Consider the following 27883-nt stretch of genomic DNA (forward strand, 5'->3'; position numbering starts at 1 on the left):
AACGATTTTTTTTTTTGCTATGGTGTCGTGTTTTATTACTTTTATTATTTTTTCCTTTCTCATCAATGACGCTTTTTTATTCACGCGTGCCACCACACGCCTCCCTCCCCCCCCACCTTCCCCCATTAACCCTTCCTTCCCTCTCTCTCTTCTTTGCTTCTTTTCTGTTCTGTGCGCTTTCTTCTGTTTGCTCCCTTTTTTTTTGCCCCCCCGCTTGTTTTTTTTTTGAATTACTCGATTCTCTAGTGTGTGTGTGTGTGTGTGTGTGTGTGTGTGTGTTGGCGATGACGAAGAGTACACGTGGTGTTGTGACTGGGGCTGTTCGTTGTTTGTTTGAGACGATTTGCCTGTGCATTACGTCTCGTCTCTCTTCTTTCTTTCACCTTTGGACCCCTTTTTTTCTTTTGCATGCAGTCGTTTCCGTCACGCCATTGTGTTGCTCTTCCTATGCTTGTCAGTTGTTTCCCCTTGTTGCCTCTGCGTGTGCGAGCGTGCGTGCGTGCGTGGATACCGATGTCACCGCAGGTTGATCCCACAACTTTCATTTTTTTGTTTCTCCTCTTCCTTGCGGCTTTTTCAGAGGTCTCTCAACGCAGGCGATTGAGAGGAAGAAACGAGCAACAGCACCAACCACCCTCAAGTCCTCCTTCACATCCTCGATTTTATGGAGATGGGCGTGAAGGATGCCTTCGTGATTACGATGCAGTCGCAAAAAACAAAAACACTAAGAAGGAGGCAAAGCGTTATTTGCGTCAAGTATAGCGTCCCCTGTGGCGTCCTTGATGAGCGAAGCCGTCGCGACCTCGGCGAATACGTCGTGTATTCCGTTGGCTTTTATTCGGCAGGTGTCGTTCGGGAGAGCGTGTATGCGCACTGATTTGTGTGTGTGTGTGTGTGTGTGGGAGCGTTTTTCTTGTAGCTTCTCTTTGTACAAGCTGTGAGAGCCGTTTACATGCTCTCGGCGTTTCGACTTGCACTCCCTTCCTCCACCCTTTCCCACTCTTCTTGTCGCTTTTCTTCCTGCCAAACATGCTGACATCATCTCAAGCAACCTCGCCCATCTGCGCCGTTGGGGTGTCCGTGTGTGTACGCCCTCGACGAGTGGGCTTTGTCTGGTTTCGTCTTCTGCGCATACACCTCAACCCAAGCCCACTCGTGTACCCCACGTAGGCTGTAATGTTCTTCTGGATGGTGGTTGCACTGCTGTTTGCCATCGCTATCGTGATGACACCAGCAGGAAAGTTAGCTGCCGCCAAATGTCAGCTGTACGCCAGTGGTGCGCTCTTCATGGCCAAGGCAGATGACCTACCAACCGTGTACCACGGCACCAATTATATGCGCATGAACACTATTGACGGCAGCCCCGGAGGCAAGCGAGCGATTCGCGTAGTCTTCATTCGGCACGGGCAGTCTGTATGGAATTCACTCTTTAACTCATTCAACCTCGGCTTGCCGATGCGCATGATGAGGGCAGCCATTCGTGAGGTCACAGACTTTTTCACGGACCCCTTCGCGTCATGCATTATCGACTCTCCACTGAGCAGCGAAGGCAAGAGGGAAGTGCAGGAACTCGCCAGCTTCATGCGCACTGCCAAGGCAGGGATTTCATTCGACCCCGCAACTTCGGTGGTGGTGTCTAGTAATCTGCGCCGCGCGATGGAGACGGCGCTCATCGGTGTGTCGCCTCGACTGAAAGTGACGCAGGAGCGCGTTGTAATAAACTCAGCGTTGCAGGAGGGTTCACAGAACATCGATGCCCAGAGCCTCTCAAGCGAACGAGGAAAGATCGCTCCGTGTAATCTCGGCACCATCAAGGACCCGTCGAGGCTCGGTACGGTTTTTGATCCTTATCTAAACGCTGGCAATCGAGTGGTTGGCGTCGACGTGTACCAGCGGATGGATAAGTTCATCATGCAACTCTTCGGGGGCAGCAGTGAAGCAAATCTGGTCCCGGCGGCTGGTGGCAGCAACGCCGCCCTTAAGGAAGTGATCGTGGTGGGCCACAGCGGGTACTTCCGTAGTTTCTTTCGTCGCTTTCTTCCACCGAACTCCACTCACGTCTCGAAGAAAAGAAAGCTGCAAAATTGTGGTGTGGTGGCTTTTGAGCTCCAATACAACGAGTCAAGCGGCGAGGTTTCTGTGGATGAGTTGACGATCAAGGTGTTGTACAAGGGATTCGCGTAGAGGCACATAACACAGTAGGGGGAGTTGCGCTCCTTCCCTCTCCGCGGCTACACCTGGAGCGGCGGAAAACACGGCCAGTGTGGATGCTTGAAGGGTATCCTAGCTCTCCCCCACCCACCCCCACCCACCCACCCACCCACCCGTCCACACACACACACACACACACACAGCTTAGTCGGTTGGTCTCCGGTGCGCGCGACTGGGGACATGAACCTACACGCTTTCTTCAAGATTCGCACTCTTCTGTTTTCTTGTCGTCTCGGCTTCCCCTCTGAGGGCTTGTGTTAGGGGGGAGGGGGGTCGCTCTTGACGCCTCAGAATACAGAGAAGACACAGTGTTGCGTTAGCAAACTTTATGTTCAGCAGGTGTTTTGGTCGCCGCCGAGATTGGGCGGCTTTCTTTAAGCCTTGTGTGCATTTCTATATGCTATCTCCACCGAGAGGGAAAATGTATGCGCCGGGCACATCGAAGCTGGTTGGTAGACGGGGGAGGGGCGCACATGCTCGCGTCTATTGTTCCGCGTGCGAGAGGAGGAGGGGGTGGGTGGGAACGTCAAGGCGATGCGAGTCCATCGAACTCGGGACAGTCTCGTTGCGTCCTGAGTTCGAGAGCAGTGCAGACAAAGTGCACCGCTCTGCAGCGACTCCCTCTACCCCCTGCGCCTGCGTCTCTTGGGCGGTTGGCCCCGCGATGAGTCAGTGCCTCACGCGTGCCTTTGCTCACTACCCCCCCCCCTCTTCCCCCTCTATTCTCCTCACCGGAGACACTATCATGCATCGGTTTCGTGTCTTTTGGTGCGCGCATCAGTTGCCCCCCTCCCTCCATCCCTTTCTCCCTGCTCGCCACTCCGTCCTCCACTCCTTATTCATTTTCAGTGCCCCCCCCCCCCTCCCTCCCCCTCCCCTATGCTAGGAGGATCTGTGTCCTATGCGCACAGAGCCCACTTTCTGAGCTCCCCTCTGCGCTTCTTTTGTACACCCGGGACGTTACCAAAAGAGAAATGCGTCGGATCGGTGTGCGTTCGTGGGTTCGCTGCACGGGCATGGCTCGCATTACCACGCGACGCACCTTTGCCAGTGCGCCAGACGACCTCACGCAAGCGGAGCGCCGCCACCTTGACCAGACATTGCCGCCCCGCGAGCTTTTGAGGGAAATACGAAGCAGGGATGTGCCCCCCGGCGAAGAAGACGAGGATACGATAAGGGTTCCCGGCGACTCTTTCGGCATCATGCAGAACCGTGTCGCCTTCTACAAGCCGCTGGAGCGGCAAACGCTCTCAGGGCGACTGGGGGAACTGATGCCGGTGGGAATGCACCCGCTCGCTTGCTTCAACGCGGATACACTGCGCCGCATCTCTAGCCGCTATGGTGTGTCTGTCGACGACGTGCTTGCGTCCCTGCGTGACGCGAGCGGCGACGTGAACCTCGCCACCGAGTTGCTTGAGCAGCGATTCGACATTGAGGTAGGATTTGGTAGTTACGGGCTCGTGTGCCTAGAGTCGTACGCGCCGGAGGCATTTTGCTTGGTCTCGTATAACTTGCCCACATTTGCCGCGACAAAAGCCGATGATGTCCTCGATGCGATCCATGAACTCACACTTTCGGCGGCGGAGCTGCCACTCGACACCCCGCGTGACAGGATCGTGGACAAGTTTGTTAACAATTGGACAACAGAGGACGATGTGCCATGTGGGGACGTGTTACGTGCGTACGATATCACGGTTCAAAACATCCTGCTGCTGCCCTTCGGCGACTATGGTGTCCAGGGTTTTCACGTGTTGATGCCTGTGAAGGACGAGACGCCAAACATCGGTTTGGCGGCCGCGGCGTGCTGCATGGACCTGCGCACCGGTATCCACAATCGATTTCGCTTCCATGTTGAGCGCATCGCCGACTCCGTCAGTGAGCATGTGCTGCAGGAGATGCTGCACTACAACCAAGGTGTTCACCTGCTGCGCCAGCCCTACTGGTTCCGTCCGGAGTACAGTGTGGAGGAGTTCATCCGCTTCAAGGAGTCACTGCTACAGCCGAGCGCGTCAACGTTTGAGATGCGCTATGCATTTTTGTTCGCACCTCAGTACGGTCTTCCCCACTACCGCAATCTTGTAGAAATGGAGAAGCTGAAGATTGCCCAGCACAAGTATGAGAAACACTACGAAGACTTCACGGCACCTGGTAGGTGGCTAACGAGCGACAACGCCCAGCTGCAGACCGTGGCGGCCGGCGGCGGCGGGTCAAACGTGCCGGGAGGCGCGATGCACAACCACACGAACGACCCCGCGTCTATTCGAACAGCGATGGAGACCCGAACTGGCCCACTGCGGCGGACTCTGGCGCAGTCAATGCAAGCGCATGGGGATCGTATTTTTAGTCGTTTTTACCGAAACAATCTACACTGACAGATGCTGCGGTCGAGATGTTTTTTTTTTCCATGAATGGCGCCTTGTCGTTACGACGCCTTTGCTCGCTTTTCAGGCCCCCCCCCCTGCTCATGCAACCGCACTGACGCACACGTGGCGGCTCGATATGCGTATGCTTGTGCGCCGCTGTGCGCGTTTTTTTTTCCCTTGTTAGCGACGAAAATGTGTTTGGCTAGACATGAGGTGATGCAGGAACATGAAGCAAAAACATGCAGTAGGGGCTCTAAGTAGTGCTATAAGAAGGCGGCGTACCTGAAAGCTGCTCTTTTCTCATCACGCCATGGCGCGGATGTCATGTGAGATGCACACATGCGCGCCCTCCTCCTATAGTGCCCCCCCCCCCTCCCAATGGGAGGTTTTCGGCGGTTACAACAGGGCAGAACCCACTGCAAAGGTGCGTCTCTGTTTCTTTCATCAACTTGATCAATGTAAAAAAACAACAAAATGCACCGCTTGTGGTTTCCATGCGTCTGTCTTGACCTTTTGTGCAGGTCCCGCCAGTTCATCCCCGTCGTCGTCGCCGTCTGTCACTGCGCTTGTACTCCTGTTTCCTCCTTCTGCTACTCCCCTGACATCTATTTGTGCATTGCTTGCGTGCACACGATTTCTTTTGTTTTTCGCTATACCCACGCAGTGATTCCTCCCATTGGGTGAACGCACACACACTCTGTTTGGTCGTCATTGGGCTCCCCCCCCCTCTCCCCCTCCCTCCCTCCCCCTCCCCCCACTCCTGCCGTCTCGCCCTCGTCGTTGTCCGCACCGCAGGCAACAAAAAAGTTAATAGGGAAGACCGGAGGAGAGTTCAAAGAGGAGGCGAAGGAGAACAGGCCGCTAATCCACACCTCCCCCTTTCCCTTTTCACACAAAAGGGAGGATTTGAAGGAAAGCCATAAGGGCCCATCGTTGTTGATCTGCAAGGGACCCTGACGCGTGTGTACGAATCTTTCACCCACTCTTCTTGGTAGCTGTCTCGTGCTCGTGTCGCTCTTTCCTCGTTCCCACACCTTTTCGTCTTTTTTTTTTCCTCCCGTCTCGTGCACGCAGGCGCAGCGGTTCAAACTGTGGCCCACCGCCTCCTCGGTTTCTTTCTTTTGCAGGTAATTACTCCACCAGTGGTGTACAGTCCTTGCACTTGGGAGACTTTGTTTGCTTTCCTTTGTCGTGTGTTTTTTTTTTGTTGTATGTGTGTCAAATAGATCGTCATACTCCTCCTTTAATTGTGTATATGTATATACATTTTCTTTTTGGTCCTCTTCATCATTTTTCGTGCAATTCTCAGCGGCTGATACGTACAGCCATATAAAAACTCGGGATGGGGTGCGTGACAGCGCGAGCAACCTGTGATGGCGTGGCTGGCCATAGGGCGGACAGCAAGGCGCCCTCAGGGGTGGCTATACGACCTTGCCCAGAGGAAAAGACAGATCCATCAGACGCGGACTACATCGCACAGTTTGTAGCCGGTTATACCAACGACTATCCACAGAAAGGTACGGTCAGCACGTATGAGGACTACCGCGGCTTTGAAACGTCCACAATGAATCACATGTCAAAGAACAAGGCGGATAAGCTGTGCAAGTGGGGCGACGAAGCCCTGCAAGACCGCCTAACCATCAACAATGATTTCTTCTTCAACCCCCAGAATCCCTCTTCATGGCCAAAGGACGTCCTTGCAGACTACTTTAGATCGCCCTCCTTTGCTGACAGACGTACTGTTCAGGAGTCAGCGCACTGGTGAGGGACACGGTATACGTGCGCGGCGTTGGCTGTGCTTCCCACTCCTCCTTGTCTGGTTTCATTTCTTGCATCCTCCTGTGGAGCTAGAGGATGGCGAGGATTGAGGAAGGAAGCGTTTCTCTCGACCACCAGTCTCCGAGCGCCGTTCCCCGCGCCGCAGTGCCCTTCCCGTGGCCTGCAAATCCAGGGTCGTCTCGAAGAGGCTCTGCATGGCATTTCCGCCCCGGCAACACCTCCGCGGGGGCAGAGGGGGGGGGGCCTCCGTTTTTTCCGCTCTTCGATTGCTGTTTTTTGTTTCTGGGCGGAACACATTTCCCAGGGTTCATGTAAGCGGTTGCCATCTTGGCGTCTAACTCTAGTACGTGCGCTCTCATCCTCTCAAGGTCAAACGTATCGCGCGACGCACTCACACACACACACGCCCGAAAGCGACAAGGGGAAAAGAACAAAAACAGCAGATGAGATCCCTATTCCGAAGTAATGCCTTTCCTCTCTTTGATGTTGTGACGGTGATTTCCATTCTCGTTCGCACCGCGAACATTTTTTTTTGTTTCGTCTGTGTGCAAGGCGTGTGTGTTTGTGTGTCAGTGCCCATCGCAGACCCTCTAACACCCTTCTTGGTTCTCTCCCATCTCTAGTATCTTTTTCCCCCCTCCGTTTATGTCTTGAATGACCGTCATTTTGCTTTGTCTTTATAACTTTTTTTTTTCGTTTCTCGTGTGTGTGTGTCATCTCACCGGCTGACAGGCTTTTCGACCCGTGGACATCCACCAATACGCCGATCTAAAGTTGCGCATGCGGTTGTGCGCAAACCACGGGGGGGGGGCGACGCAATGCGCATGTAAGTCAGTCAGCAGAAACGCACGATAATGGACGACTAGAGGATCGCTTGGGTTTTGTCGTCATCTGTATATGCGTCTAGTTGAGTTTTTTTTTCCTGTAGGTGTGCTTTGCCGTCTGATTGGTTCGATCGTGTCTTTGGTGATGATACACGAGGAGCAAAAGGGGTGCCCCTTTCCGCTCTTCTACTTTTAATTCTATTCAGCTCTTTCTGTTTTGGCTGCTTCTCTTTCTTACCCCCCTCTCCCTCAGCCCCTGCTGTTACGTTTGGCTCTGTACAAATCGAACATCTCCGCCCCGTCTTCATACCTCCCCTCCGTATCTCCTCGTTTTCTTTTGTAATGCTCCCTATAGGTGCACGAAACGCTTGCCGAGGACGTCGCTGAGGGGGCACACTGAAGCGGGGGCGGGCGGGCGGGCGGGGGGGGATGAGAGATGAGGACAGCAGCGCTCATCAGGGATGAGGAGGCGCATTGCGCGTGTTTGGAGCCCTTCATGTATACTCCGTTCAGGTTCCCCCTTTTTTTTCACCCGTTGTGAGGGCCTTTATTCTGTTCGGTTTGTCCTGCTCTTTTCTTTTTTCTTTTTGACTTCCAACCGACGAGATGTGTTTATAACACAGGAGTGATACCCGAGCGTTTTGTGTTTTCTCGTCTTCTGCCTTTCCTGCTCTCTCGCTGCCACACTCGCACACGGAAGGCCTATCCACCACGTTTTTTTCTCGTTGTTTTTTCAGACACGCTCCTTGCGCCCTGGGCAGAAGCATCTATATTCTGCTGTGTTTTTTTTTCCCCGAGACTTTGGAGGATTCTTTGGGGGACGGAGGCGCGGGGGGGGGGAAGGGGAGGGTGTGAGATAGGGGAAAGGAAATAACATAGCGTTATTTTAAGCAAAACTAAAAGCAGCGCTTAAGCTCCCATTCTCCTTTATTGCGCATGGATGTCTCAGGGCACGCATGAGTGATGTCGCCACCCGCCTTGTCTGCAAACTGCTTCTTTCCACCTCTCTTTCGGTGTAGCGGGTGCCTCCTTTCTCTTCACTGGTGTGCTTGCGCCGCTCACTTTTCCGTGTGTTTAATGTGTCTCGTCTTTTACTTCTGTGTCTGTGTGTGTGTGCGATTTTTTTCCTCACCCACTTCCGAATGTTTTTCTTTCCCCCCATTTATATCACATCGATTGCAAGCGTGGAAACAAAACAGCGAACAAAATGATCCGACTTGCGCAATAGTTACAAAAATACTCAGCGCGCACTTTTTTTTTGTTTGAAGCGCTGTTGTCTTTTCATGTAGATCACATGAAAACATTGCTTTTCAGATCCTTCAGATGCGTCGTGAGCTCCCCGACTAAGAGGAGTGGCCTTGGGTGTGTTGAACCCCATGTTATCGTCTTTTCCCCTCTGGGTCGTGTTGCTGCAATTCTTTGGAACTGTTGCACGACTCTGCTGAGCTGATCACATTTTTCACCCCTGGGCCCTGAGCGTTTCATTGTGAAGATCGGCCCCCGAGCTGCTGTCATCTTTGCGCCTCTTTTCTGTGCTGTTGTGGACCAAATCAGTCTTGCTCTGTATTTCTCTCTGATTTTGTTATTCTTCTCCAGTCTCCACCGTTCACGCCGTGTTGAAGCATAGCACCACTGCGCAGTTATCCAGACACACACACACACACACACACACGCACACCGGAGTGAAGCTGTTCTTGTCTTTCTGATACCTTTTTTTTTTACTCGACTGGATAACACCATGAATCGCGCAGGCTTCGACAAGTACATCACCGTGTTCAGTCCTGAGGGCTCACTGTACCAGGTGGAGTACGCATTCAAAGCGGTCACCTACCCTGGTCTTCTGACAGTCGCCATTCGCTGCAAGGATGCCGTCTTGGTTGTGACACAGCACCAGATACCCGACCGCCTCATGCGTCCTAGTTCGGTGACGGCGCTCTATGAGGTCACGCCGGGTATCGGCTGCTGCATGACCGGTCGCGCCCCCGACGGTCGGGCGCTGGTGCAGCGCGCGCGGGAGGAAGCTTCTGACTACCACTACCGCTACGGTGTGCCGATCCCAATCGCGCTCCTGGCGAAGCGCATGGGCGACAAAGCACAGGTACGTACTCAGCAGGCCGGCCTGCGGCCAATGGGTGTTGTGAGCACCTTCATCGGCATGGATCAGAATGACGAGGATGGCTCGCTCAGGCCGCAGATTTACACCGTCGACCCGGCGGGGTGGACCGGTGGGCACATCGCCTGTGCTGTTGGCAAAAAACAGGTTGAGGCGATGGCGTTCTTGGAAAAGCGCCAGAAGGGCACTGATTTTGATACGCTGTCACAGAAAGAAGCCGCGATGATCGCGCTCGCGGCGTTGCAGAGCTCGATCGGATCGTCGGTCAAGGCGAGTGAGGTGGAGGTGGGTCGCTGCACGGTCGCCAACCCCGCTTTTCAGCGCGTGCCGAACGCCGAGGTCGAGGAGTGGCTCACCGCTGTGGCTGAGGCGGATTGATCGGCGCGCGGGGAGGGCCACGTTGACCAGCGGGCGCGACTCTGATCTGTTTTTTCTTTGGTGCTTTCTCTCACCCTCTTGTTCGCTCTTTTATTACCGTGGCGCGTACATTACTGCCCCCCTCCCTGTTAACCTCTGATTGGGAGTGGGTGTAGGGCTGCTCAGTTGTGGACGCCCCCGGGCTTAGAGCTGCGTGCGTAACTGATATGTTGGTTTCCTCGGTTGGCGTTGTTATGCTCCGTGCCCCGTATGAAAGAAGAGGAGGACCTGTAAGGGTAGAGACACACACACACACGCACACACACACACATCCCGCCTCATTTCCTCGCTCATGTGAAGCGCTAAGAGGAGGAGTTGTACCGGTGCACTCACAGCACTCTATAATCCGCACACACACGTTTTCTCTCTATTTCAAAGAATTTTGTGCTCGGGCGGTGTGCGACTTACCTGAACCGCGTCTGCGTTGGATTTTCATTCTTCGTTCTTCTCTTTTCCTCGTTGTTTCCCATGATCCTGGTCTCTCTTTTTGTTTTCGCGCGTGTTGTCGCTGCCATGAGCGCGTTGATAGACGCGCGCGGTTGTGGTGGTGCATTTGTACAAGACATGCAAAGAAAAATTGATCCCCGTGTATTCTTCTGGATCGTGGTCTGAGCGAGCTTCGATGTGTGTTGGCACCCGCCGTATGGGTGCGACAAAGAGAGAGCGATAGTGAGAGGACCCTGTCGAGGCCGGGGGGGGGGAGGTGACCGTGATGGCGCGCTTTTGGTGCGAGAGAGGGGTTCTGTTCAAAGGCACTCCTGCTTTGCTCCAATGTTAGTCCATCGTGACATTGAGGGGGGAGGGGGAGTATGCGGTGAATGCCTGGGTGCAGGGTGTCCCTATCCTCAAGCATCTTTGAAAGTCGCACGCTCGTCAGCTGCAACGCCCGGCTTCGTCCACCACCCGCTTCCCCCCTCCCCTTCTTTCTTCCCCCAAACTCTGGCATTGCCTCTCGCTTTGACATTTCTATCTCAAGTTTTCTTTTGGACTACTATTCTGCGCATGCACCATGTTGACAAGCAAAAAACATTCAGTAAAAGTTCCCATGAACTCATGAATGCACACACTCCAGTACAGTGCAACAGCGGCCAACGAGGAAACGCTTGGTCAGCTTTGCAATGTTGCTCTCAATGCCGCACCGGGTGCTGCGCAGGATTTTGGAGGGGCCTCAACGTCACTCCTGCGTTGCGCATCAGTCTCTCTGTTTTCGCGCCGTTCTTTTGGCAGGAATCCTGGCAGAAGTGCAACCGAATAACCGGGGCTGCTTGTCGCCGTGCTAAGCACTGATCTACTCCTTCAATCCCTTTCCTTCTCGATCATCATCTTCACGGCCCTGCGCCCTCGATTCACTTAATCGACCTTCACTCTGCCGTGTTGCAGGGATTGCCTTGTCTGTGAGCTGTTTTCCTCCTTTTTTTTTTGGTTTTTTTTTCCCCGGTGTTGCTGGGGCTCCCGTCTTTCATCAAAGTCAGCGTTGCACGTGAGACTGCACAGGGCAAAAAGAGGACACGAGTCTCCCACTCTCCTCTCTTCAACTCATTGCTCATCCGTAAATTGTGGCCTATATAATTTGCTTTTTCAAACATCTGCAGCCCACGCCTGGTGTCTCGATCGTGAGCCCTTCAGGCGGTCATTCCTCGATATCGAAGCCCATCTTCTTTTTTTTAGTCCCACCTTAGGCAATGCTGAAGGAGTGGCTGCGCGGCTCCTCGAGCGGGGCAGAGAAGTCCCCTGAAGAGAAGAAACCTGCCACTCGCATGGTGGTGGATGTGGAGAAGTCGCTGGAGACCCACGAAAGCGCCGCAACCAGGCGCCGAGACGCGTATGAGAAGAAGCTCGCGGATTCTGCAAAACAGGGACCGCTGCACCCGAGCAAGATGGTCACCTATGACAGCATGTTCCGCAAGGCGCAATCCGTCCTCCTGGAGGGTAACAACAACGAGATCCAGGAGGGCATCACACTCAATGTTGCTCGCAGTGCACAGAACACGATGATCTCGACGAAGTGGGCTCTCGCAAACCCGCAGATGTCCCACTGGGAAGTGAACTTGCAGATGAATGGCTTCAGTGATATTGTTGCCGCTTCATGGAATACATTGAATCGCTACCAGCTCATGTATCAGCGCGTCTCCAGCACCGGCGCGATGCTCGTGACGCAATTCATGGCCCAAAAGCAGGGTGGCGTGTCGCAGGGCACCGTGTTTGCCATGATGCAGTACCCGTGGCGCTTCGGTGGCTGCACGCAGGTGCAGTACGTGAAAGACCAGTCGGTGGGCCTAAGCCATGTGCAGCGCCTCATTCGCGGCGTGCACATTGGCACGAATCTTTCTCTTGATTCTACGACCCATAATTCCTACCTCTCCCACGCCATTTCCCTGGCGACCGCAAAGAGGGACGCAGAGTTTATGGCGGAGTTGACGCCGAGTAAAGGGACGTGGAAAATTGCGGCGACGGCCTTCGACTGGGCACTGAACATGGATGCCGCGATTGAACTGGAGTACAAGGAAGCTCGTGAGGGTATGAAGAGCGCCCTCAACGTAGGTTGCCGCAAGAAATTTGTCGGTGGTGCACATCTGACAACCTCGCTGTTAGGCTTTGATACGGCCAAGGTTAACCTGGACCTGCCTTTTGGCGGCGAAGTGCCCGGTGGGAATCAGCTCCGCCTCTCATTTAACTGCCAGTACGACATACACGCTGGCGCATTGAAGCAGGGTCTCGTCTTCACGGCTTAACTCAATCGATGCTCTCTCTCTCTCCTCCTCCCCCCCCCTCCCACTCCGTCGGTTTCGCTCCTTAGCTTCATTTTTTTCCCTGTCGTTTATCATAGGTGCTCTTGTTGCCGTACTGAGGGGGCGGGGGGGGGATGAAGGGGGAGGAGTCTGCGAAGCAGCAGACATCTAAAACAAAAGTAAGTTCCCTGCTCAGGTGGCGTGCACGAGAGTTTTCGGCGGGGGCCGAGGGGAGGCGACTCTTCGAGGAGATTTGCTGGGTCACTGGTCGTGGTCACGGCAACGCGAGTACTAAATAAGACTCGCCGGCTGTCCCCCACCATCGCTCCCTCTTCCTCTTTCCTTCCCCTTCCTCTTTGTGATGTTTGGACACTTCACACTCCCCTCCCCCTTCTAGGTGGTTGCTGTTGGACCGCGTTTCAATAAGTAATCGCGTCAAAGAGTGGGCGGATTCGAGGAGAACGGCGACTTGGGTGCTAGTGTCATCGGGGGTTCATCCGAACACACATTTATGCGCGTGCGTCTGCAGGGGTGGCTGTTGTGGTGGCAGTTTTCCCTGTCTCAGTTTTGCTTCCTGTTTCTTCACTCGACTCGGCGTCACACAGGGTCTCTAGCTCGCCGCCGCCTCGCTCCCTCGCTCCTGCCCTCCCTCATCCTTGACGACAAATTTTCCGTGGGTTTTGTGGTTTGTGAGTAAGTAAGTGCTGAGGAACAAAAAAGATGAATATTGCGAGAAAAGACTCCCTGAGCCTGAGGGGGGAGACGCGGTGGTCGACGTGTCCCCCGAGGCCGCGCCTCTTTTCACGGCGCCTCTGCTCGCTGTAAAGAAAAAAAAGGAAACATTCCTCCAGTCGTTAAAACGTCAACAACAAAGGTACAGCGGAGGCGATGTCGCTCATGACACAATCGCGCCGCAATACAAGAACAAACACGTGCAGTCCAGAAAAACAACGTCGCCTTTTCCTCTCTTGGAAAGGCGCGCGCTGAGGATTTTCACCCCATTTTGCCCCCCCCCCCATCCCCCCTACCGGGCTTCAAGGGCCGCTCACGAGCCCTGTTCTCCGCAAAGCGTTTCAGTCGCCGTCTTGATGTCAGCGTGTGTGTCTCTGCAACACGGTGATGCCAAAAGTGTAGTGGCAGAGGAGGGCAATGCAAGTCGTGACTGAAATGGACACTCGCACGTTTGTATTTTGACGGTTGGCGCTGCGCCCAGAGCCGATGTTTGACATTGCGCATGTTCGTGGTCTTTTCTCCGCCACTCAACTGTTTGTGCTGCTTCATTTATTCCTCCACCACCCCTCCCCCCCTCCCCCTTTCCGAACTCCCCCGACCAGCGAGCTCACCTCTTCCGCGCTCCTCTTCTCCCCCACCTTACGCCCCCAGTGGTACATCCGTGACATACGATAAGTGCAGGGAGAGAGGGTGCAGTCACCCCCCCCCCCCCCCAAAAAAAAAAAAAAAACACACACACCCACACACACGTTCTTGTTGCGGCAGCTGTGGTCGTGTGCCCCCCTTATATATATTTTTTGGTTCAAAAAAAACTATTTTTAGATCCCTTCATAAAGGGAAAGCCGACAAATTTACCGACCCCAGTGGCACTTTGGGCAGGGCGGGAGCTGAAAGGGGGGGGGGAGGGGAGAACAGGGGGCGATGTTGCGTAACACACGGGCGTCGCTAGTCGTCCAGGACGACGACAAGCACTACAAGATGTGTAAGAAGATTGCACAGCTCACCAAGGTGATTTACACTTTGAACAACAACTCCGAAGACAACGAGCAGCGCACCGAGTGGCTGCATCAGTCGCACCAACAGGAACTCGCAAAGCTTTGCCAGGAATATGAGTCGCAGCTCGAGCGACTTCAGCAGCAGGTCCGCACCTTGAAAGCGGACAAGGTGAACATGGCAGCGTCCCTAGAGCGGTCCCTGAAGGACCAGCTCCAGGCAGCCCAGGAGGAGTTCAAGACACGACTTGCGGCTCTATCACGACAGGCTAGCGAGCAGGAGTCGAGGTATGACAGCGCTCTGCGGGAGGACAAGCAGCGAATGGCAGCCGAGTTGGCGGCAGAGACGAAGCGAGTTCGCGAAAAAAAAGAGGCCGAGCTGGCGGTTCTCGTCCGCGAGTACAACGAAAAGTACAACGCCATGCTCGCTGAGCAGCTTGACTCACGAGATGCGCTGGAGGAGAAACTGAAGAGAGAGTGGTCGAGGGAGGTTGATGCACTACGGGCGGAGCTGGCCACGGTGCAGGGGTCGATGAGCACGCAAGTCCAGTCCAAGTCCAAGCTGCTGCAGGACTCCTTACAGCGATGTGCGATGTTGTCTAATGAGAAGGACCAGTTGGCAGCCTCGCTCGAGAAGGTCCAGTCGCGGTTGGAGGCGCTGCAAGCCGAGGTGCAGGGCACCAAGAATGAGTTGGAGACCGAGCGGCGCTTGCGTGCAGTTGATAATGGGCTCAAAAGCGAGGCGGAGGCGAAACTGGCTTCCTCGGATTCTGAGCGAGATGCTCTACGAAAGCAATGCGCCGAGGTGCAGCAGTCGCTCGCGGCCGAGAAGGCGCTCAGCGCGCGCCAAACTGCTGCAGTGCAGGCACTGGAGAACGAGAAGGCGTCTCTATCCACCTCGAAGGAGGCGCTGGCTGAGGAGCTCGAGAAATGCAAAACTGCGCTCACTGCCAGCAAGGCCCAACGGGATGCCGCAGAGGCGCAGTTGCGCGATCTAGGTTGTACCTCTGCCGCTCACGCCTCTTCGTTGAGCGAGGCCACATCGAAGCTGAGCGAGGCGAATAGTCGCATCGCGTCTCTTGAGCAGGCATTGGCAGAGGCACAGCGGAAGCACGACGAAGAGGCGGCGCACGCAAAGCAAAGCCTGGCGAATGCGCTGTTGGAGGCCGAAGAGGCAGCGCGCATCTCCCAGGCCCAACAAATGGAGGAATTGCGAAGCGCGCGTGCAGCGCTGGAGTCCAATTCAGCCTCTGAGCAACAGAGGCTGATAAAAGCCCACGCAGATGCGCTTGAGGAGCTCAAACTGCACTACAGCACAGAGGTGCAACAACTCCAGGCGGATGTGACTCTCACCAAAGAATTGTTGCAGAGAGCCACGCAGGAGGCAGAGGTCGCTACTGCACAAGTCACTGCACTGACAGCTCGGTGCGAGGAGAAAGAGGCGTTGCTCCAAAGCCTTGCCGAGGAGAGAGGGGCAGAGCGACTCCAGCTTCAGCAGCAGCTGAACCAGCTGCGGTCTGAACTGGACGCTTTCAGGAACGGCGCAGCGGAGGCAGCCGCTCAGGCGAGTGCTCTAGAGCGCGCGCAGGCAGAGCACGCCGCAGCCCGCAAAGCTGCAGACGCCGCGCACGCCGAGGCGTTGCGGGAGGAGGCGGAGAGGAGCGCTGCGAAGATCGATAGCATTATTCGTGACCACGCCGCATTGCTTCAGGCGATCCAGGCTCAGCACAAAACTGCAATCCAGGAAGCAAAGGAAGGCGCAGCGGCACAGGCTCTCTCGATGAGCCGCGATGTAGAAACCAGGCTTGCTGCCCAAAAACGAGATTATGCCGACCAAATTGCTGCTATGAGTGCGGTCGCGGCAGAAAATACGACGCAACTGAACGCGCGTATCTCGGAGCTGCAGGCGCAGCTCATACACGCTAGAGGCGAGATGGAAGCGCTTCAAGCGGCCAGCAGTGAGACGCTTCGGCAGCGAGAGGCAGAAGTCGCGCAGCTGCAAGCCACCATGGCCAAGGCGCAGGTGGAAGCCGCTGCCGCCCTCAATCGCGCGCGTGACAAAGCAACTGCGCAACTTCGCGAGGAGGCGAACCATTTCGAGTTGCTGCGGCAGCGGCAGGTTGGTGCCGAGAGAGAGCGCTATGAGGCCGCCGTGGCAGCTCACAAGGAGGAGCTTGCCAAGAAAGAGGCGCGCGCCGGCGAGCGCTTGGCAGCCGCGGAGGCACACTTGCAACGCACTGTGGCGGCGCTCGAGGCACGACAGAAAAAGGAATTACAGGACCTCGCTGCACAGCACAAGGTACAGCAGCAGCAGCAGCTTCTGGAGCTCACCGCAGCTCACGACACCGAGCGTGGTGAGCTGCAGCGCAAGCTTGAGGCGATGGAGGCCAAGATAAAGGAGCTCATTTCCTTGGAGGCTACCACGAAGGAAAAGTTGGGAGGAGTTTCTGCCCAGCGTGATCAACTGCTGGAGGACCTCGCTGAGCAGAAGCGCAACGGTGCGACCGCCGTAGCCGCTGAGCAGAACCGTCGTGCGGCAGACATGGAGCAGCTTCGCATCGCTCATAAGAAAGAGCTGGATGCGCTTGTGGCTGCACATGACGACATGGTGGACAATCTTTCACGCCAACAGGCTGAGGAGCGGCGCGCTCACCAATTTGTCGTGGACCAAATGCATGACAGCGCGGAAAAGCTCCAGTACAAGTACGACTACCGAGAGTCTCGACCAGAAGACGTCGAACTAATTAACAAATTGCTTCGGGACATCAATGAAAAGGAGCGGGCTTTGAAAAAGGCCCACGAGGACTTGCGCGTCTACAAGCTGGAGCTCATCAACAGGGAAGAGAACTACAACAAGATTTTTGCCCGTCACCCCTCCGTTGCAGACTATTCTGGTGTCTCGCAAGCGGCAGCAAAGGGCAGCTGCTCGCTTCCTGGTATTGGCACCATGCGCAAGCACGGGACACGGTAGTGAACTCATCCATCTCTATGTGTCTGCTTTTTTTTTCCTGACTCTGTCGAGTTGTGCGTAGCGATGTGCGTGCATAGAAGTCAAATTGCCGCCGCTTACCGGTCGGATTCTGGGCTGCCGGTCCCCGCCTTGCTTTTTCTCTCACGCACTACACAAACACACCGGTGCGCGCCCGTGCACAAAAAGCCTTCTCTCTTTTGTTTTTTCTCGTTTCCCCTTCTTCACTCTCACACTGCACCGCTCGACTCAGACGTGGGTCTGGTTCCGTGTGTGTGTCTGTGTGTGTTTGCCTCCTGCGTTCATTGCTGTGTGCTTGTGTGTGTGTGTGGGGGGGGGGGGGGGGGGGCGGAGAGGGGGGGGTGGATACGCGTTGGCGGAAGGGTTCGGTGCTCATGTATATTGCAAACCCAATAGAGGTACTTTTCACCTTTTTGTTGTTCTTTTTTTTTTTCCTTCGTGCTGCCGTTCTTCTATTCTTCTGCTCGGATCTGGCGCTGCTTTTGCCTATCGCTTGCTGTCGCTTGCTATCTTTTCTTGAATTTTACTCACTGACTACGAGGCATGGTCGAGTGTTTCGATAAAAGGTAAGCGGGGGGGGCACCACGCGCACGGTACCCAGACCGACGAACACACACCGACACAGCAACACACAGAGCAAAAAACAAAAAGGCGTCCATGTCAACCAGCGCCGCTGGAGTGACAGAGATGTCAGTTTTCCAAAAAAAAAAACAGAAATTCATGCCTTTAATCGCGTGCTGTTTCTTGTGCATTGAAATTCTCAACCCCTAGTGTCTCACGCAGGCAGTCATGAGGTGGTGGATGCAGCACACACTCTTCCCCATGCCTTCATGGCTTCTTCTATTTTCTCGACTGGAGCTACTTCATGCTGCTCTGCACCACATTGCGGTGTATCGCCGGTTCGGCGGCCTTGACCTGACCACTGAGCATGCCGTTTCCTTTTTTTTTGGTTCCCTCTCCTCTTACCTTGACGTACACACACACACACACGCGCTCCTGTTTTGGCGTGTTCTGTACTTTCTTCTCTTGTGGGCAATAGAGCGACTTTTTCTTCAAAGCTCATTTTTAGGCTCTCTTCCGGTGTCGCACCCCGCCCCGGTGACATCATCTCATCGATCTACCGTTTTATTCCTTTTTTTTTGTGTGTGTGTTGCTCTTCACTACCCTCCCTTTTTTCCCCCTCTCCCTCTCACCAAACACCCTCAGTCGCGCCGGAGGTCAAACATTCTTGAAAAGAATCATGACCAACACATCAGCTGAGGAGCTGAAGGCTCGCGGAAATGAAGCCTACGCGGCGAAGCGATTTGAAGACGCCATCGTGTTTTACGACAGGGCGATCGAGATGGACACGACAAACTTCGTCTACTACAACAACCGCGCCGCCGCGTACCACGAGCTCAAGAATTACCCCAAGGCGATCGAGGATGCACAGAAATCTATCGCGCTCGAGGACAACGCCAAGGCGCACATTCGCCTGGGAGCCGCGCTGTGGGGACAGTTGAAGTACCGAGAGGCCAAGGAGGAGTTCCTAGTGGCGGAGAGGATGGATCCCTCAAAACAATCGATCAAGGACAGCATCCAGTCACTCGAGAAGCTCATCAACCCGATGTCTTCCGCCTCCGGCTTTGCTCACCGTCGCGGTGTGCCTCACCCGTACGAGTACGCCCGTGCCGCGGCGGCAGCGAACGCTGCAGTGCAGACGTTTGGTGGTGAGTTCGTGTCCGCGGAGACGGGCCGAATCGGTCTCGCCCTCGATGTCGCTGTTATCGTTTTATCAGGGCTCCAAATCCTCACGTCGGTGTTTCTGCCGTCGAAGACCAGCACTCTGTGGACGTACCTCCTCCTCGTCACCATGGGCCAGCAGGCCCTGGTAATGCGGGCGCGCGATCTTTTGCAGTTCAAAAAGGAAATTGTGAGCACGTGGATGTCACACTTCTCGTCTCTGCTCTTCCTTCTGTGTTTCTTTGCCCAGCTCACTGGTGTGCGGCCGATTTTGTTTATGCCGGTCTTCCTCGCTGCCTACAGCGTGCTCGACCTCGTGCACAAACGCCAGCAGATTGCCGCGCTCATGGGGCCCACTTATGGGTTCATTGCACCGTACATGCAGCGGGCCGAGGAAGCCAAGGACACCATTCGAATCTTCACCGCTAGCGTCGAGGCGCTGCTTCTGTTCACTGTTATGTTCACTGGCGGCAGCTACTTCACCCTAGTGTACATCCAGTACGCCAAGAATCGTTACAACCATGATGGTTTCGTGAAGCTCGCTTTCAAGGGCCTGCGAATGAACTTCACCCGCATCACCACGAGCTCATATATGCCACAGGTGGTTGACAAATATGCCCAGAAGTTTTTTGACCTCCTCGGCAATCTGGCCTGTCAAAGTGTTTAGGCAGTGACGCCTGGAGGGGATTTGTGAACACATCTGGAGATCCGCGTGCTGGTCCCTATTTGTGTGTGTGTGTGTGTGTCTGTCTGTCTGTGTGCCCGTCTCTCTGTATTAGAGAAACCAGGGAAGTTTTCTGCTTTGGCGATGTGCTCAATTCATCTTGGACTTCCCCGGTCCGCTTATCGTGCTCGCATTGCGTGTAGTTGTTCCAGTGTGTGTGTGTGTGTTTGTTTTACGTTTTCTCCCAACATATATGGGGCATGTGAGCCCCTGACTTGTACTCGATTGCGCTCATAGGGTTCCCCGTTCCTGTTTCATTTTGCCAGGTTTGGGCAGCGCGTTCAAAAGTTGCCTCGGCTAATGTACAGCAAAGGGAGGGAGGGGCAGCACCGACACTCACTCAAGGCTAATAAGAGATTAAAAAATGCACGCACGTCCAAACAGATGGACGGGGTAATTGAATAGTTCCTGTAAAGTAAAATGTGCGCTCGTGTTTGTGTTTGTGTTTGTGTTTGTGTTTGTGTGGGTGGTGGTGGTGGTACGCGGTAAACGCTAACTAGGAAACGACACGTTTTTGGTTTTACTTGAGATCGGTGCCCTCTCTCGCGGGAGGGGGGCGCCATCTTTTTTGTTGTTCCACTCCACGTAATTCTTCGGTTGGTGCGCATCCGTTCCGCTTTCTGAGTATTTTCGTTGTTGCTGCCGTCTTATGATTTTTTTTTGTGTCATTACACGGAAGATCTTATCAGTGCGATCACTGCGAAGTGCGAAAGTACCGATGGACCCACCAAAAAACAAACAAACACACTGATGACAAAGGCGACACGGCGTGCCACCGCGTCGCTCACGGCTATTCGAGTGGTGTGCGTGTGCGTGTGTGTTGGTGGTGGTGGTGGTGGTGGGGGGGGGAGCATTTTATTGCGTCCCCCTTTCCTTTGAAATAGCCTGCGCATTCAACTCATTTTTGATCCCAAAGTCTTCAGAGGTGTGTGTGTTATTATTATTTTTTTCCTTCTTAAATCACAGCCACGTTTCTCATTTTGCCTGATCTACTCTCGCCTGCCTACCCACCTTTTCTTATGCACCGACTCCCTGTCTCGCTTGAATACACCACCGACTCACCGCTCAATGTGCTTTGAGCCGACCCCTCCCCTCACCTCCCCTCACCTCCCCTCACCTCCCGTCCCCTCCATCTCAATTTGTTTTTTTCCTCCTCTTTTTCCGAGGGGCAACAATCCGGGCGATCCTCTTCCTCCTCCTCTCCCTCCTCCCTCCCTCCTTCCCTCTATCCTCACTTAGACACACCCTCAGCGCACCAGGCACCCGCTTGTTCTATACAGAATTCATTTTTACAGTATCCCTCCTCCCGCTTCCAAAGCTTGACCCAGAGGCCCTAGAGCTTTATGAAGGTGTTCACGAGGGGAGGGAGAGACAGACTGGTCGTCTTTCGAAGCATCGGCGGCTTTTCATTTCTCATCCGCTCTGTGGACTCTCGAGGTATAACCCATGCAGCAGCAGCAGCAGCAGCAGCAGCAACCACGGGGTATGAAATCTGCGGAGGAGCACGTCGACAGCCGTGGCGCCGCATGCGTAGAGTCTCAGCCGCTCCAAAACTTCGCGACTGATGAGGGGGCTGGGCAGCCTTTGCTGGAGGTGGAGCGTCTCGCAGAACACGGCATTGGGGCTGCGGACATTACAAAGCTGAAACAGGCGGGGATTTTCACTGTCCCTGGGGTGCAGATGCAGTGTCGGAAGGACCTCATTCAAGTGAAGGGTCTCTCCGAGGCGAAGGTGGACAAAATCATCGACGCAGCGCGACGCGTGAGCGATGTAGGTTTTATCACCGGCTCCAGTTGTCTGCAGCAGCGCAGCACCATTCTACGTATTTCCACTGGGAGTGTGGCGCTTGATCAGTTGCTTGGCGGCGGTGGTATTGAGAGCCGCTCGATTACGGAGGCGTTTGGGGAGTTTCGCACCGGCAAGACGCAGATTGGTCACACGTTGTGCGTGACCTGTCAGCTGCCCCTGGAGATGAGCGGCGGGAACGGAAAAGCAGTTTACGTGGACACTGAGGGCACTTTCCGCCCAGAACGGATTCGGCCTATCGCGGAGCGCTTCGGACTTGACCCGAACGCTGTGCTGGACAACATCCTCGTCGCCCGCGCCTACACGCACGAGCATCAAGCCTACCTACTCTCCATGGTGGCGGCCAAGATGGCAGAGGATCAATTCAGTCTGCTGGTCGTAGACAGTATAACCGCTCTCTTCCGCGTGGACTTCTCCGGCCGTGGAGAGCTCGCGGAGCGGCAGCAAAAGCTCGCCAAAATGTTGAGTCAACTAATGAAAATTGCCGAGGAGTTCAATGTTGCCGTTTACATCACCAATCAGGTGGTCGCGGACCCTGGTGGTGCCTCCATGTTTGTGGCCGACCCAAAGAAGCCAGTCGGCGGCCATATTCTTGCCCACGCCTCGACGACGCGCCTCTCCCTGCGCAAGGGCCGTGGGGATCAACGTGTGTGCAAAATTTTTGACAGCCCCGCTTTACCAGAGCTGGAGTGCGTCTACAGCATCTCTGATCAAGGCATTACAGACGCGGTTGATTGAGTGCTACACATAGAAAAGGGACGATAGGCTTAGCTCCCTTCTCTCTTGTTTTTTTTTTTCATCGTTCATCTGCTGAGGAGCCCCAGGAATACTTCCACGATCGCAGCAGACTTTATGGGCGTTTCATAGGTTCATCCGTGTATACGTCCGCGACCACCGCAATTCGAATTCACACGTAGAAATTTGATGGTAATGAGGAGTTATGCGTCTTTTTCTTTTCTGGCTGCTTTTATCTGCTGCGTTCTTGCCACTGACACGATAACGTGTCCCATTCCGTAACAAAACAAAACAACACACGCATTTTTTTCCGAGTTGACTTTCCCCTCCCTGGAAGGGCGGGGGGGGGCGGTGGTTCGCCTGTCTTTCCTTACTAATTGATAGGCGTGAAGCTCTCCGGAGGGCAGGGCAACTGGATTTCGCTAGCATTTGCAAGTGGCGATGCTCCACACCCACACGACGGTCTCCAGCGTTCCTTCTCTACGCAAGGGATTGCTTTTAGTATTTTTTTTTCTAGAGGGCCTATATTTGTCTATATATACATATATATATATGTATATATGTGTAGGTAGCTGTGGTACCCGATGTGAAGCGCACTGATGCCGCAGCTGATGGCAGGGGAAAGGGGGGGTTCGAGTTCATTGCACTCTCGTTCCAGCCATGCAAGTTCTATATCTGCTTGCTTCCTCTCTCCCTCTCACTCTTCGCCTTTAAAAATATCCACGTATGATCATTTTTTTTTCTCTTACGCAATTCTCACATTGTCACTGTGATTTTACATCGCATAGTATATATATAAATATATATGTTTTTCGGTGGAGACGGGCCACTACGCACGATAGTGTAGCGCCACGCCCTTTCACTTTACCGACAACGGGTACCTCCTTACATCGGGGAGATAAATTGGACTCGCTTGTGCTGTTGTCCGTGAAGCACTCTTTTTTTTTTTTGAATCGGGCATAGCAGCCATTGGGGAGGCGGTGTGCGGGGCGCGGGTGGGTGAAAAGCTTCATCACCAATGATCAGTTCACCGGAGAAACATGGCGTCAAAGCCATGCAAGTGAACCGTCAGCGGATTAAGGAAAGAATTCAAGAAAAACATCAGAAACAGCAGCAGCAAGTGCGGAATAGTCGACTCAGCGGCCTGCGTGAGATAGATGACGGCGACGAGACTAGTGACGGTACCTGGCGTGAGAGTATTACGGAAGCCGTGGATATGGGCTCTTCAAATGTTATTTGTAGTTCTACGCTCGCACCTGAACCTGCGCTGTCCTGCAACCTCGCCAGGTCTCTGATGGTACCGGCGGTGCAGGACTGGTCTGACATTGGTCACGAGTTCGGCGTGAATATCCGCGACGCTGATGTAATGGAGTACTTGTTAGCGCTCGAGGAGGAGATTCGACACGAGCGGGTTTTTCAGTTCTACGATCAGGCAAACGGCAACGAGTGGGAGGAATATTTCTGCTCTCTCACAGGTTGACAGGACGCTGTGTCTTTGCGACTGCAGCATTCAATGGAGTATTTTGTGAGCGTGAACCACCCCCTCCCCCTCCCCTCTCTTCTCCCCTCTCCCCCGGGGGGGGGGGGGAATGGGGGTGCACACACAAGAAGGCTTCTGCAACGCACGTGTGCATTTGTCTGAAAACGTGTGCCGGTGCTCAGCCTTCCACACAACTCGTCTCCATCTCACTCTTCGCTTTTCTCGCTCGCCACAGCCCTTTATCCTCTCGATTTTTGTCACCTGCAGCTCTCTACGGCCTTGCCCAGGTAGGTCTCTCTCGTCTTCCCATATTTCTTTTTTTTTTCGCTCCGCGTCTGTGTGTGTTTCTGCTTCACCATGGAGACGTCAAATGCGATCCGGATCTCAATGTCACCAGAGCTCGGCTTGCCGCTTCTTCTCTACTTTTAGGCCTGTATTCACTGTAGATTGCAGCGGTCTTTCTCCCTTCCGCGCTCTCAGTGACCAGTCTTTTTGTGACACCTTGGGTGTAACACGGTGAGTAGCTCTGCTTTCATAGATGTATCTTGACGCTATGGTGTGTGTGTGTGTGTGTGTGTGTATGTGGTTTGACATTTGATCTTGCGCGAGAGGAAATCGGCTTCTGCGTCCCTCATCCCATTCGCGCCCCCTTTCCCCCCTCCTCCCCTCCCCTCCTCATTATGTTATGGCTATCCATACAACGAGACTCAATTGCCTTTTTTCTTTTTTGGCTTGTTGTTGTTGTTGCTGAAAGCTTCGCCCTTACCGGCCCATCCGCCTTCCGTTTTTTTTTGTTTTTGTGTAGGTTTGTCGCACTCGCTGACAACATTCCAGACGTAGAGATGCACATCAGGATTCCATTTCAGATTCCCCCTCCCCTCACTCACACACACACACACACACACACTCGCTAAGGAGGCCGTCGAATTCTTTTTTTTGTTGGACATGAAGGAATGTAGTGTCATGCGTGCGGCGGCACCCACACGCTCATCACTCTCACAGCGACTTACACTTACCATCACCAAACCAAACCGTCAATAACGGGTGGTCCCGTTCATGCACCGCCACCACACACCCGTTTGTTCAAACTTCCCTCCTCCCCGTCCCCCTTTTTTTGTGTATACATTCTATATATATATATATTTTTTGGCGTTCTTCACAGTTGAGCTTTCAATATTTGCTCACCATCCATCCTGTGTGTCGCACACAGCGAGTTGTCCTCCGTCCGTTGCAGCCTTAGGAAGGCGTAGAGCTAAAGAAGGGCGCGTTTTGGGGGTTCTCTGATGGAGATCACGGACACAGTAAAGGAGCGGATTCGGTATTTTTTTGTGCATCACAGCGAGCCACCTCTCCCCCTTTCAACTCATGATGGGACCAGCGTGTCCGCCTCACCCGTGACGAGTAGCAGCGGCGCAGCAGCCACATCTGGCAGCCGTTTAGTTTTCATTCAAGAGGTGGACTGCATGAAACTGCTCGACGTCTGCCCCGAGGTTGGGTGCACGCTGCTGAGTCGCACCTCGGCGGTCATGGATGCGCTGCGGGTGGAATGCTCGGCGCTGTGCCGGGAGGCTGGGCAGACGGGTATCCTCAGCAGCAGCATTTCAATCCGCCTTACACACGTGCCCGTGGCTGTGACGGGACTGCCTTCTGTGCCGCCCGCTGGCGGACAACTCGTGCAGCTGTGCGGCTCGATAATCCGTATGTCGACCAAGCGTGTGGTGCCGTACGCATCCCGATTGATGTGCCCTCGATGCCGTGGCACAGCTGAGGTTTTCACAAACCCCTTTGATCGTACGACAGAGGTCAAAACGAACTGTTCGCAGTCAGCCTGCAAGAACGAGCCAATGCAGGTAATCGGCCAAGTTTGGATGGACTACGCCGAGTGTCGGCTTCAGCAGCGCTCGAATCAGTCAGGCCGCCTGCCTCGCAGCGTCCTTGTCACTCTGGACGACGAGCTTAGCATGAAGTGCTCAGTGGGCCAGTTTGTAGAGGTGGTGGGGCTCGCCTTTCCCAAATGGCGACATGTTTTCCCCTCAAGCAGGCCCGGCATCGAACCGGCTATCTGGGCCATCAACGTGCTCCCAATGGAGGCGTACCGCGGGGCTGCCACGTCCACGAGCGGCGCACCTGGGCTGCGTCGCCGCGCCGGCAAGACCAATCAGCAAAAGTTCAACCCGGAGAAATTTTTCAGCTCTTTCTTGAAGACCAAGAGTAAGCGCAACGTGACGCTGACGCGGTCTGTGTGCCCGCACCTTTCAGGGCTTTTCGCGCCCCGCCTCGCAGTGCTGCTCTCGGCGCTCGGTGGGGCGTCGACGACAGGGAAAACGTCCATGCATGTGCGCAACACCATTCACTGCCTCTACGTTGGTGACCCCTCCACTGGAAAAACACAGCTGCTGCGCTTTGCTGCGGCCATTGCGCCCCGCAGCACCTCGACTACTGGTATGGGAAGCACTTCCGCCGGCCTCACAGTGGCAGCCACGAAGGAGCACGGTGAGTGGGTGCTTGAGCCTGGTGCGTTGGTGCTGAGCGATGGCGGTTCCTGCATCATCGACGAGCTCCGCACTGTTTCCCCAGCTGATCGCGCCTCCTTGCATGAGGCAATGGAGCAGCAGACAATCTCTGTGGCTAAGGGTGGTCTCGTCACGAAGCTGCGCACTGCCTGCGCGGTCTTGTCAGCCTGCAATCCACCGCACCGCCGCGGGGGACGCACGGAGATCGGCGTTGGTGGCCCATTGCTAAGTCGTTTTGACTTTATCTTTCTTCTTTGGGACACACCGCAGCCGGAGGTGGATGCTCGTATTGCATCGCATATGCTCCAGGCAAACACTGGGGCACAAACGGTGCTCGGAGAGGAGGAGCTCACCGTAGACGAGGTGGCGCGGTACTTGTGGTGGGTGCGCACACAGTATTCCAACGTAGACGGTCCTCTCTTGTCCGACCCAGCGGCCGACCTCCTGGGTCGCTACTACGAGATCCAGCGGCAGCGCGGTGCCACGCCCTCTCTGGACGATGCGGTCCCGGTGACCGTGCGGTTCCTCGAATCTCTCGTGCGGCTCACACAGGCGTACGCGAAGCTGCATCTGCAGAGGGTGTGTGCGATCGAGGACGCTGCGATGGCGGTTTTTCTCATGGAGCGTACCGCTTACAGTCTAAAGTGCCCCCTGAGCGCTGTCGGACCCGGGGTGTACACCAGTTCTCGGGAGCTGGACGAGGTGTTCCTCTCGTCTGACCCCGATGCGCTCGCTCAGCAGGAGGCGGTGCTGTCTGCCATCGTTGATGTCATTTTTCACTACAGGCTGTCGTCAGTGGACCCCTTGATGGACGCCGGTACAGAGGAAACAGGAGAGATTGCGTTGGCTGATCTCCCCTTCATGCAGGCAATGCGCATCGCAGGTGCTTCGTCGGACGCAGATACCTCATCGTCAGCCATCGACGTCGCAGGCAAGGACGACGTGGACAACGGCACGCTTCTGGCTCAGAGGAACTCCCCATCAGCTTTGCTGCAGGCAAAGACGCTTGCTGCCATCTCCAGCGCTGTGCAGCTAGCGGAGGATGTGGCTCAGACCTCGAGCACTGCCTACAGTGTGGCACTCTATTCCCGCTCCAGTTTTGAACGGCCGGTTGACTCGTCGCCGGCGGCCGTGGAGGCTGTGTTGCGCTCCCAGCGTGTGCGCTCGTCAGCGTCTGTCACTGCTGCGGCGGCCATACCCAGTGCCTTATCTTCCTTCACTGCTTTTCAGACAAGCTCTCTTCCCTCTGACATCGCAGTGCAGCACGGGCAGCGGGAGTACGCCGATCCGGCGAGAGGGAGAGGGCCGACAGAGGATGGCGGTGAGGTGCTGTTGCTGTCGGACAGCGAGAACCACTCCCCTGTTTCCAGCTCTCCGTCCTCGTCGCCATTGCCGCCCGCGACCATTGCCGAGCCTAGCCCACTGCCGTACTCGCTTTTGCCTAACGCTATGCGAAAGCGGTCTGCCGAGGACATCATGTTCAGTCTTCGGTTTCGCACTTCATGAAAGCACGTTTTTTTTTTCGCCCCCGCCCCCGCCCCCGCCCCCGCGCCCGTGTGTGTGTGTGTCTGTGCATGACCAGCGACTCGGGGCGGCGGGGGTGGGGTGGAGTGGGGCCAGGAATCTGGAGAGAAGGATGTGTCTGCGCTCTTTTATGAGGCTTATTCATGAGAGCCGGTTTGGCTGCGCTGTGAGCGGTACACTTGCACCCGCACGCAAAAAAAAAAGAAAAACCGACTTCTTGTTCGAGATGA

General features: G+C 54.9%; 10 protein-coding genes across 10 annotated transcripts; all 10 read left to right on the forward strand.

The window, feature by feature from the left end:
* Window positions 1-1176: 1176 nt before the first annotated feature.
* JKF63_01478 (uncharacterized protein) lies at window positions 1177-2184 on the forward strand (the record flags this gene model as incomplete). The annotated part of the gene is made up of 1 exon (XM_067897525.1): window positions 1177-2184. One exon carries the CDS (start codon window positions 1177-1179, stop codon window positions 2182-2184), a length of 1008 nt encoding a protein of 335 aa, XP_067753682.1.
* Window positions 2185-3185: 1001 nt separating this feature from the next.
* Window positions 3186-4583, forward strand: JKF63_01479 (uncharacterized protein; the record flags this gene model as incomplete). The annotated part of the gene is made up of 1 exon (XM_067897526.1): window positions 3186-4583. The coding sequence occupies one exon, from the start codon at window positions 3186-3188 to the stop codon at window positions 4581-4583; it is 1398 nt and encodes a 465-aa protein (XP_067753683.1).
* Window positions 4584-5916: 1333 nt separating this feature from the next.
* JKF63_01480 (uncharacterized protein) lies at window positions 5917-6339 on the forward strand (the record flags this gene model as incomplete). Its single annotated transcript, XM_067897527.1, has 1 exon — window positions 5917-6339. The coding sequence occupies one exon, from the start codon at window positions 5917-5919 to the stop codon at window positions 6337-6339; it is 423 nt and encodes a 140-aa protein (XP_067753684.1).
* A 2576-nt stretch (window positions 6340-8915) lies between these two features.
* On the forward strand, window positions 8916-9668 carry JKF63_01481 (uncharacterized protein; the record flags this gene model as incomplete). The annotated part of the gene is made up of 1 exon (XM_067897528.1): window positions 8916-9668. The coding sequence occupies one exon, from the start codon at window positions 8916-8918 to the stop codon at window positions 9666-9668; it is 753 nt and encodes a 250-aa protein (XP_067753685.1).
* Window positions 9669-11389: 1721 nt separating this feature from the next.
* Window positions 11390-12439, forward strand: JKF63_01482 (uncharacterized protein; the record flags this gene model as incomplete). Its single annotated transcript, XM_067897529.1, has 1 exon — window positions 11390-12439. One exon carries the CDS (start codon window positions 11390-11392, stop codon window positions 12437-12439), a length of 1050 nt encoding a protein of 349 aa, XP_067753686.1.
* Window positions 12440-14089: 1650 nt separating this feature from the next.
* Window positions 14090-17131, forward strand: JKF63_01483 (uncharacterized protein; the record flags this gene model as incomplete). Its single annotated transcript, XM_067897530.1, has 1 exon — window positions 14090-17131. One exon carries the CDS (start codon window positions 14090-14092, stop codon window positions 17129-17131), a length of 3042 nt encoding a protein of 1013 aa, XP_067753687.1.
* Window positions 17132-18389: 1258 nt separating this feature from the next.
* Window positions 18390-19538, forward strand: JKF63_01484 (uncharacterized protein; the record flags this gene model as incomplete). Its single annotated transcript, XM_067897531.1, has 1 exon — window positions 18390-19538. The coding sequence occupies one exon, from the start codon at window positions 18390-18392 to the stop codon at window positions 19536-19538; it is 1149 nt and encodes a 382-aa protein (XP_067753688.1).
* Window positions 19539-21041: 1503 nt separating this feature from the next.
* JKF63_01485 (uncharacterized protein) lies at window positions 21042-22139 on the forward strand (the record flags this gene model as incomplete). Its single annotated transcript, XM_067897532.1, has 1 exon — window positions 21042-22139. One exon carries the CDS (start codon window positions 21042-21044, stop codon window positions 22137-22139), a length of 1098 nt encoding a protein of 365 aa, XP_067753689.1.
* Window positions 22140-23154: 1015 nt separating this feature from the next.
* JKF63_01486 (uncharacterized protein) lies at window positions 23155-23616 on the forward strand (the record flags this gene model as incomplete). Its single annotated transcript, XM_067897533.1, has 1 exon — window positions 23155-23616. One exon carries the CDS (start codon window positions 23155-23157, stop codon window positions 23614-23616), a length of 462 nt encoding a protein of 153 aa, XP_067753690.1.
* Window positions 23617-24899: 1283 nt separating this feature from the next.
* JKF63_01487 (uncharacterized protein) lies at window positions 24900-27635 on the forward strand (the record flags this gene model as incomplete). Its single annotated transcript, XM_067897534.1, has 1 exon — window positions 24900-27635. The coding sequence occupies one exon, from the start codon at window positions 24900-24902 to the stop codon at window positions 27633-27635; it is 2736 nt and encodes a 911-aa protein (XP_067753691.1).
* Between the last annotated feature and the right edge of the window lie 248 nt (window positions 27636-27883).

This window comes from Porcisia hertigi, chromosome 35 (genome assembly GCF_017918235.1).
Source record: "Porcisia hertigi strain C119 chromosome 35, whole genome shotgun sequence".
Taxonomy (NCBI): domain Eukaryota; phylum Euglenozoa; class Kinetoplastea; order Trypanosomatida; family Trypanosomatidae; genus Porcisia; species Porcisia hertigi.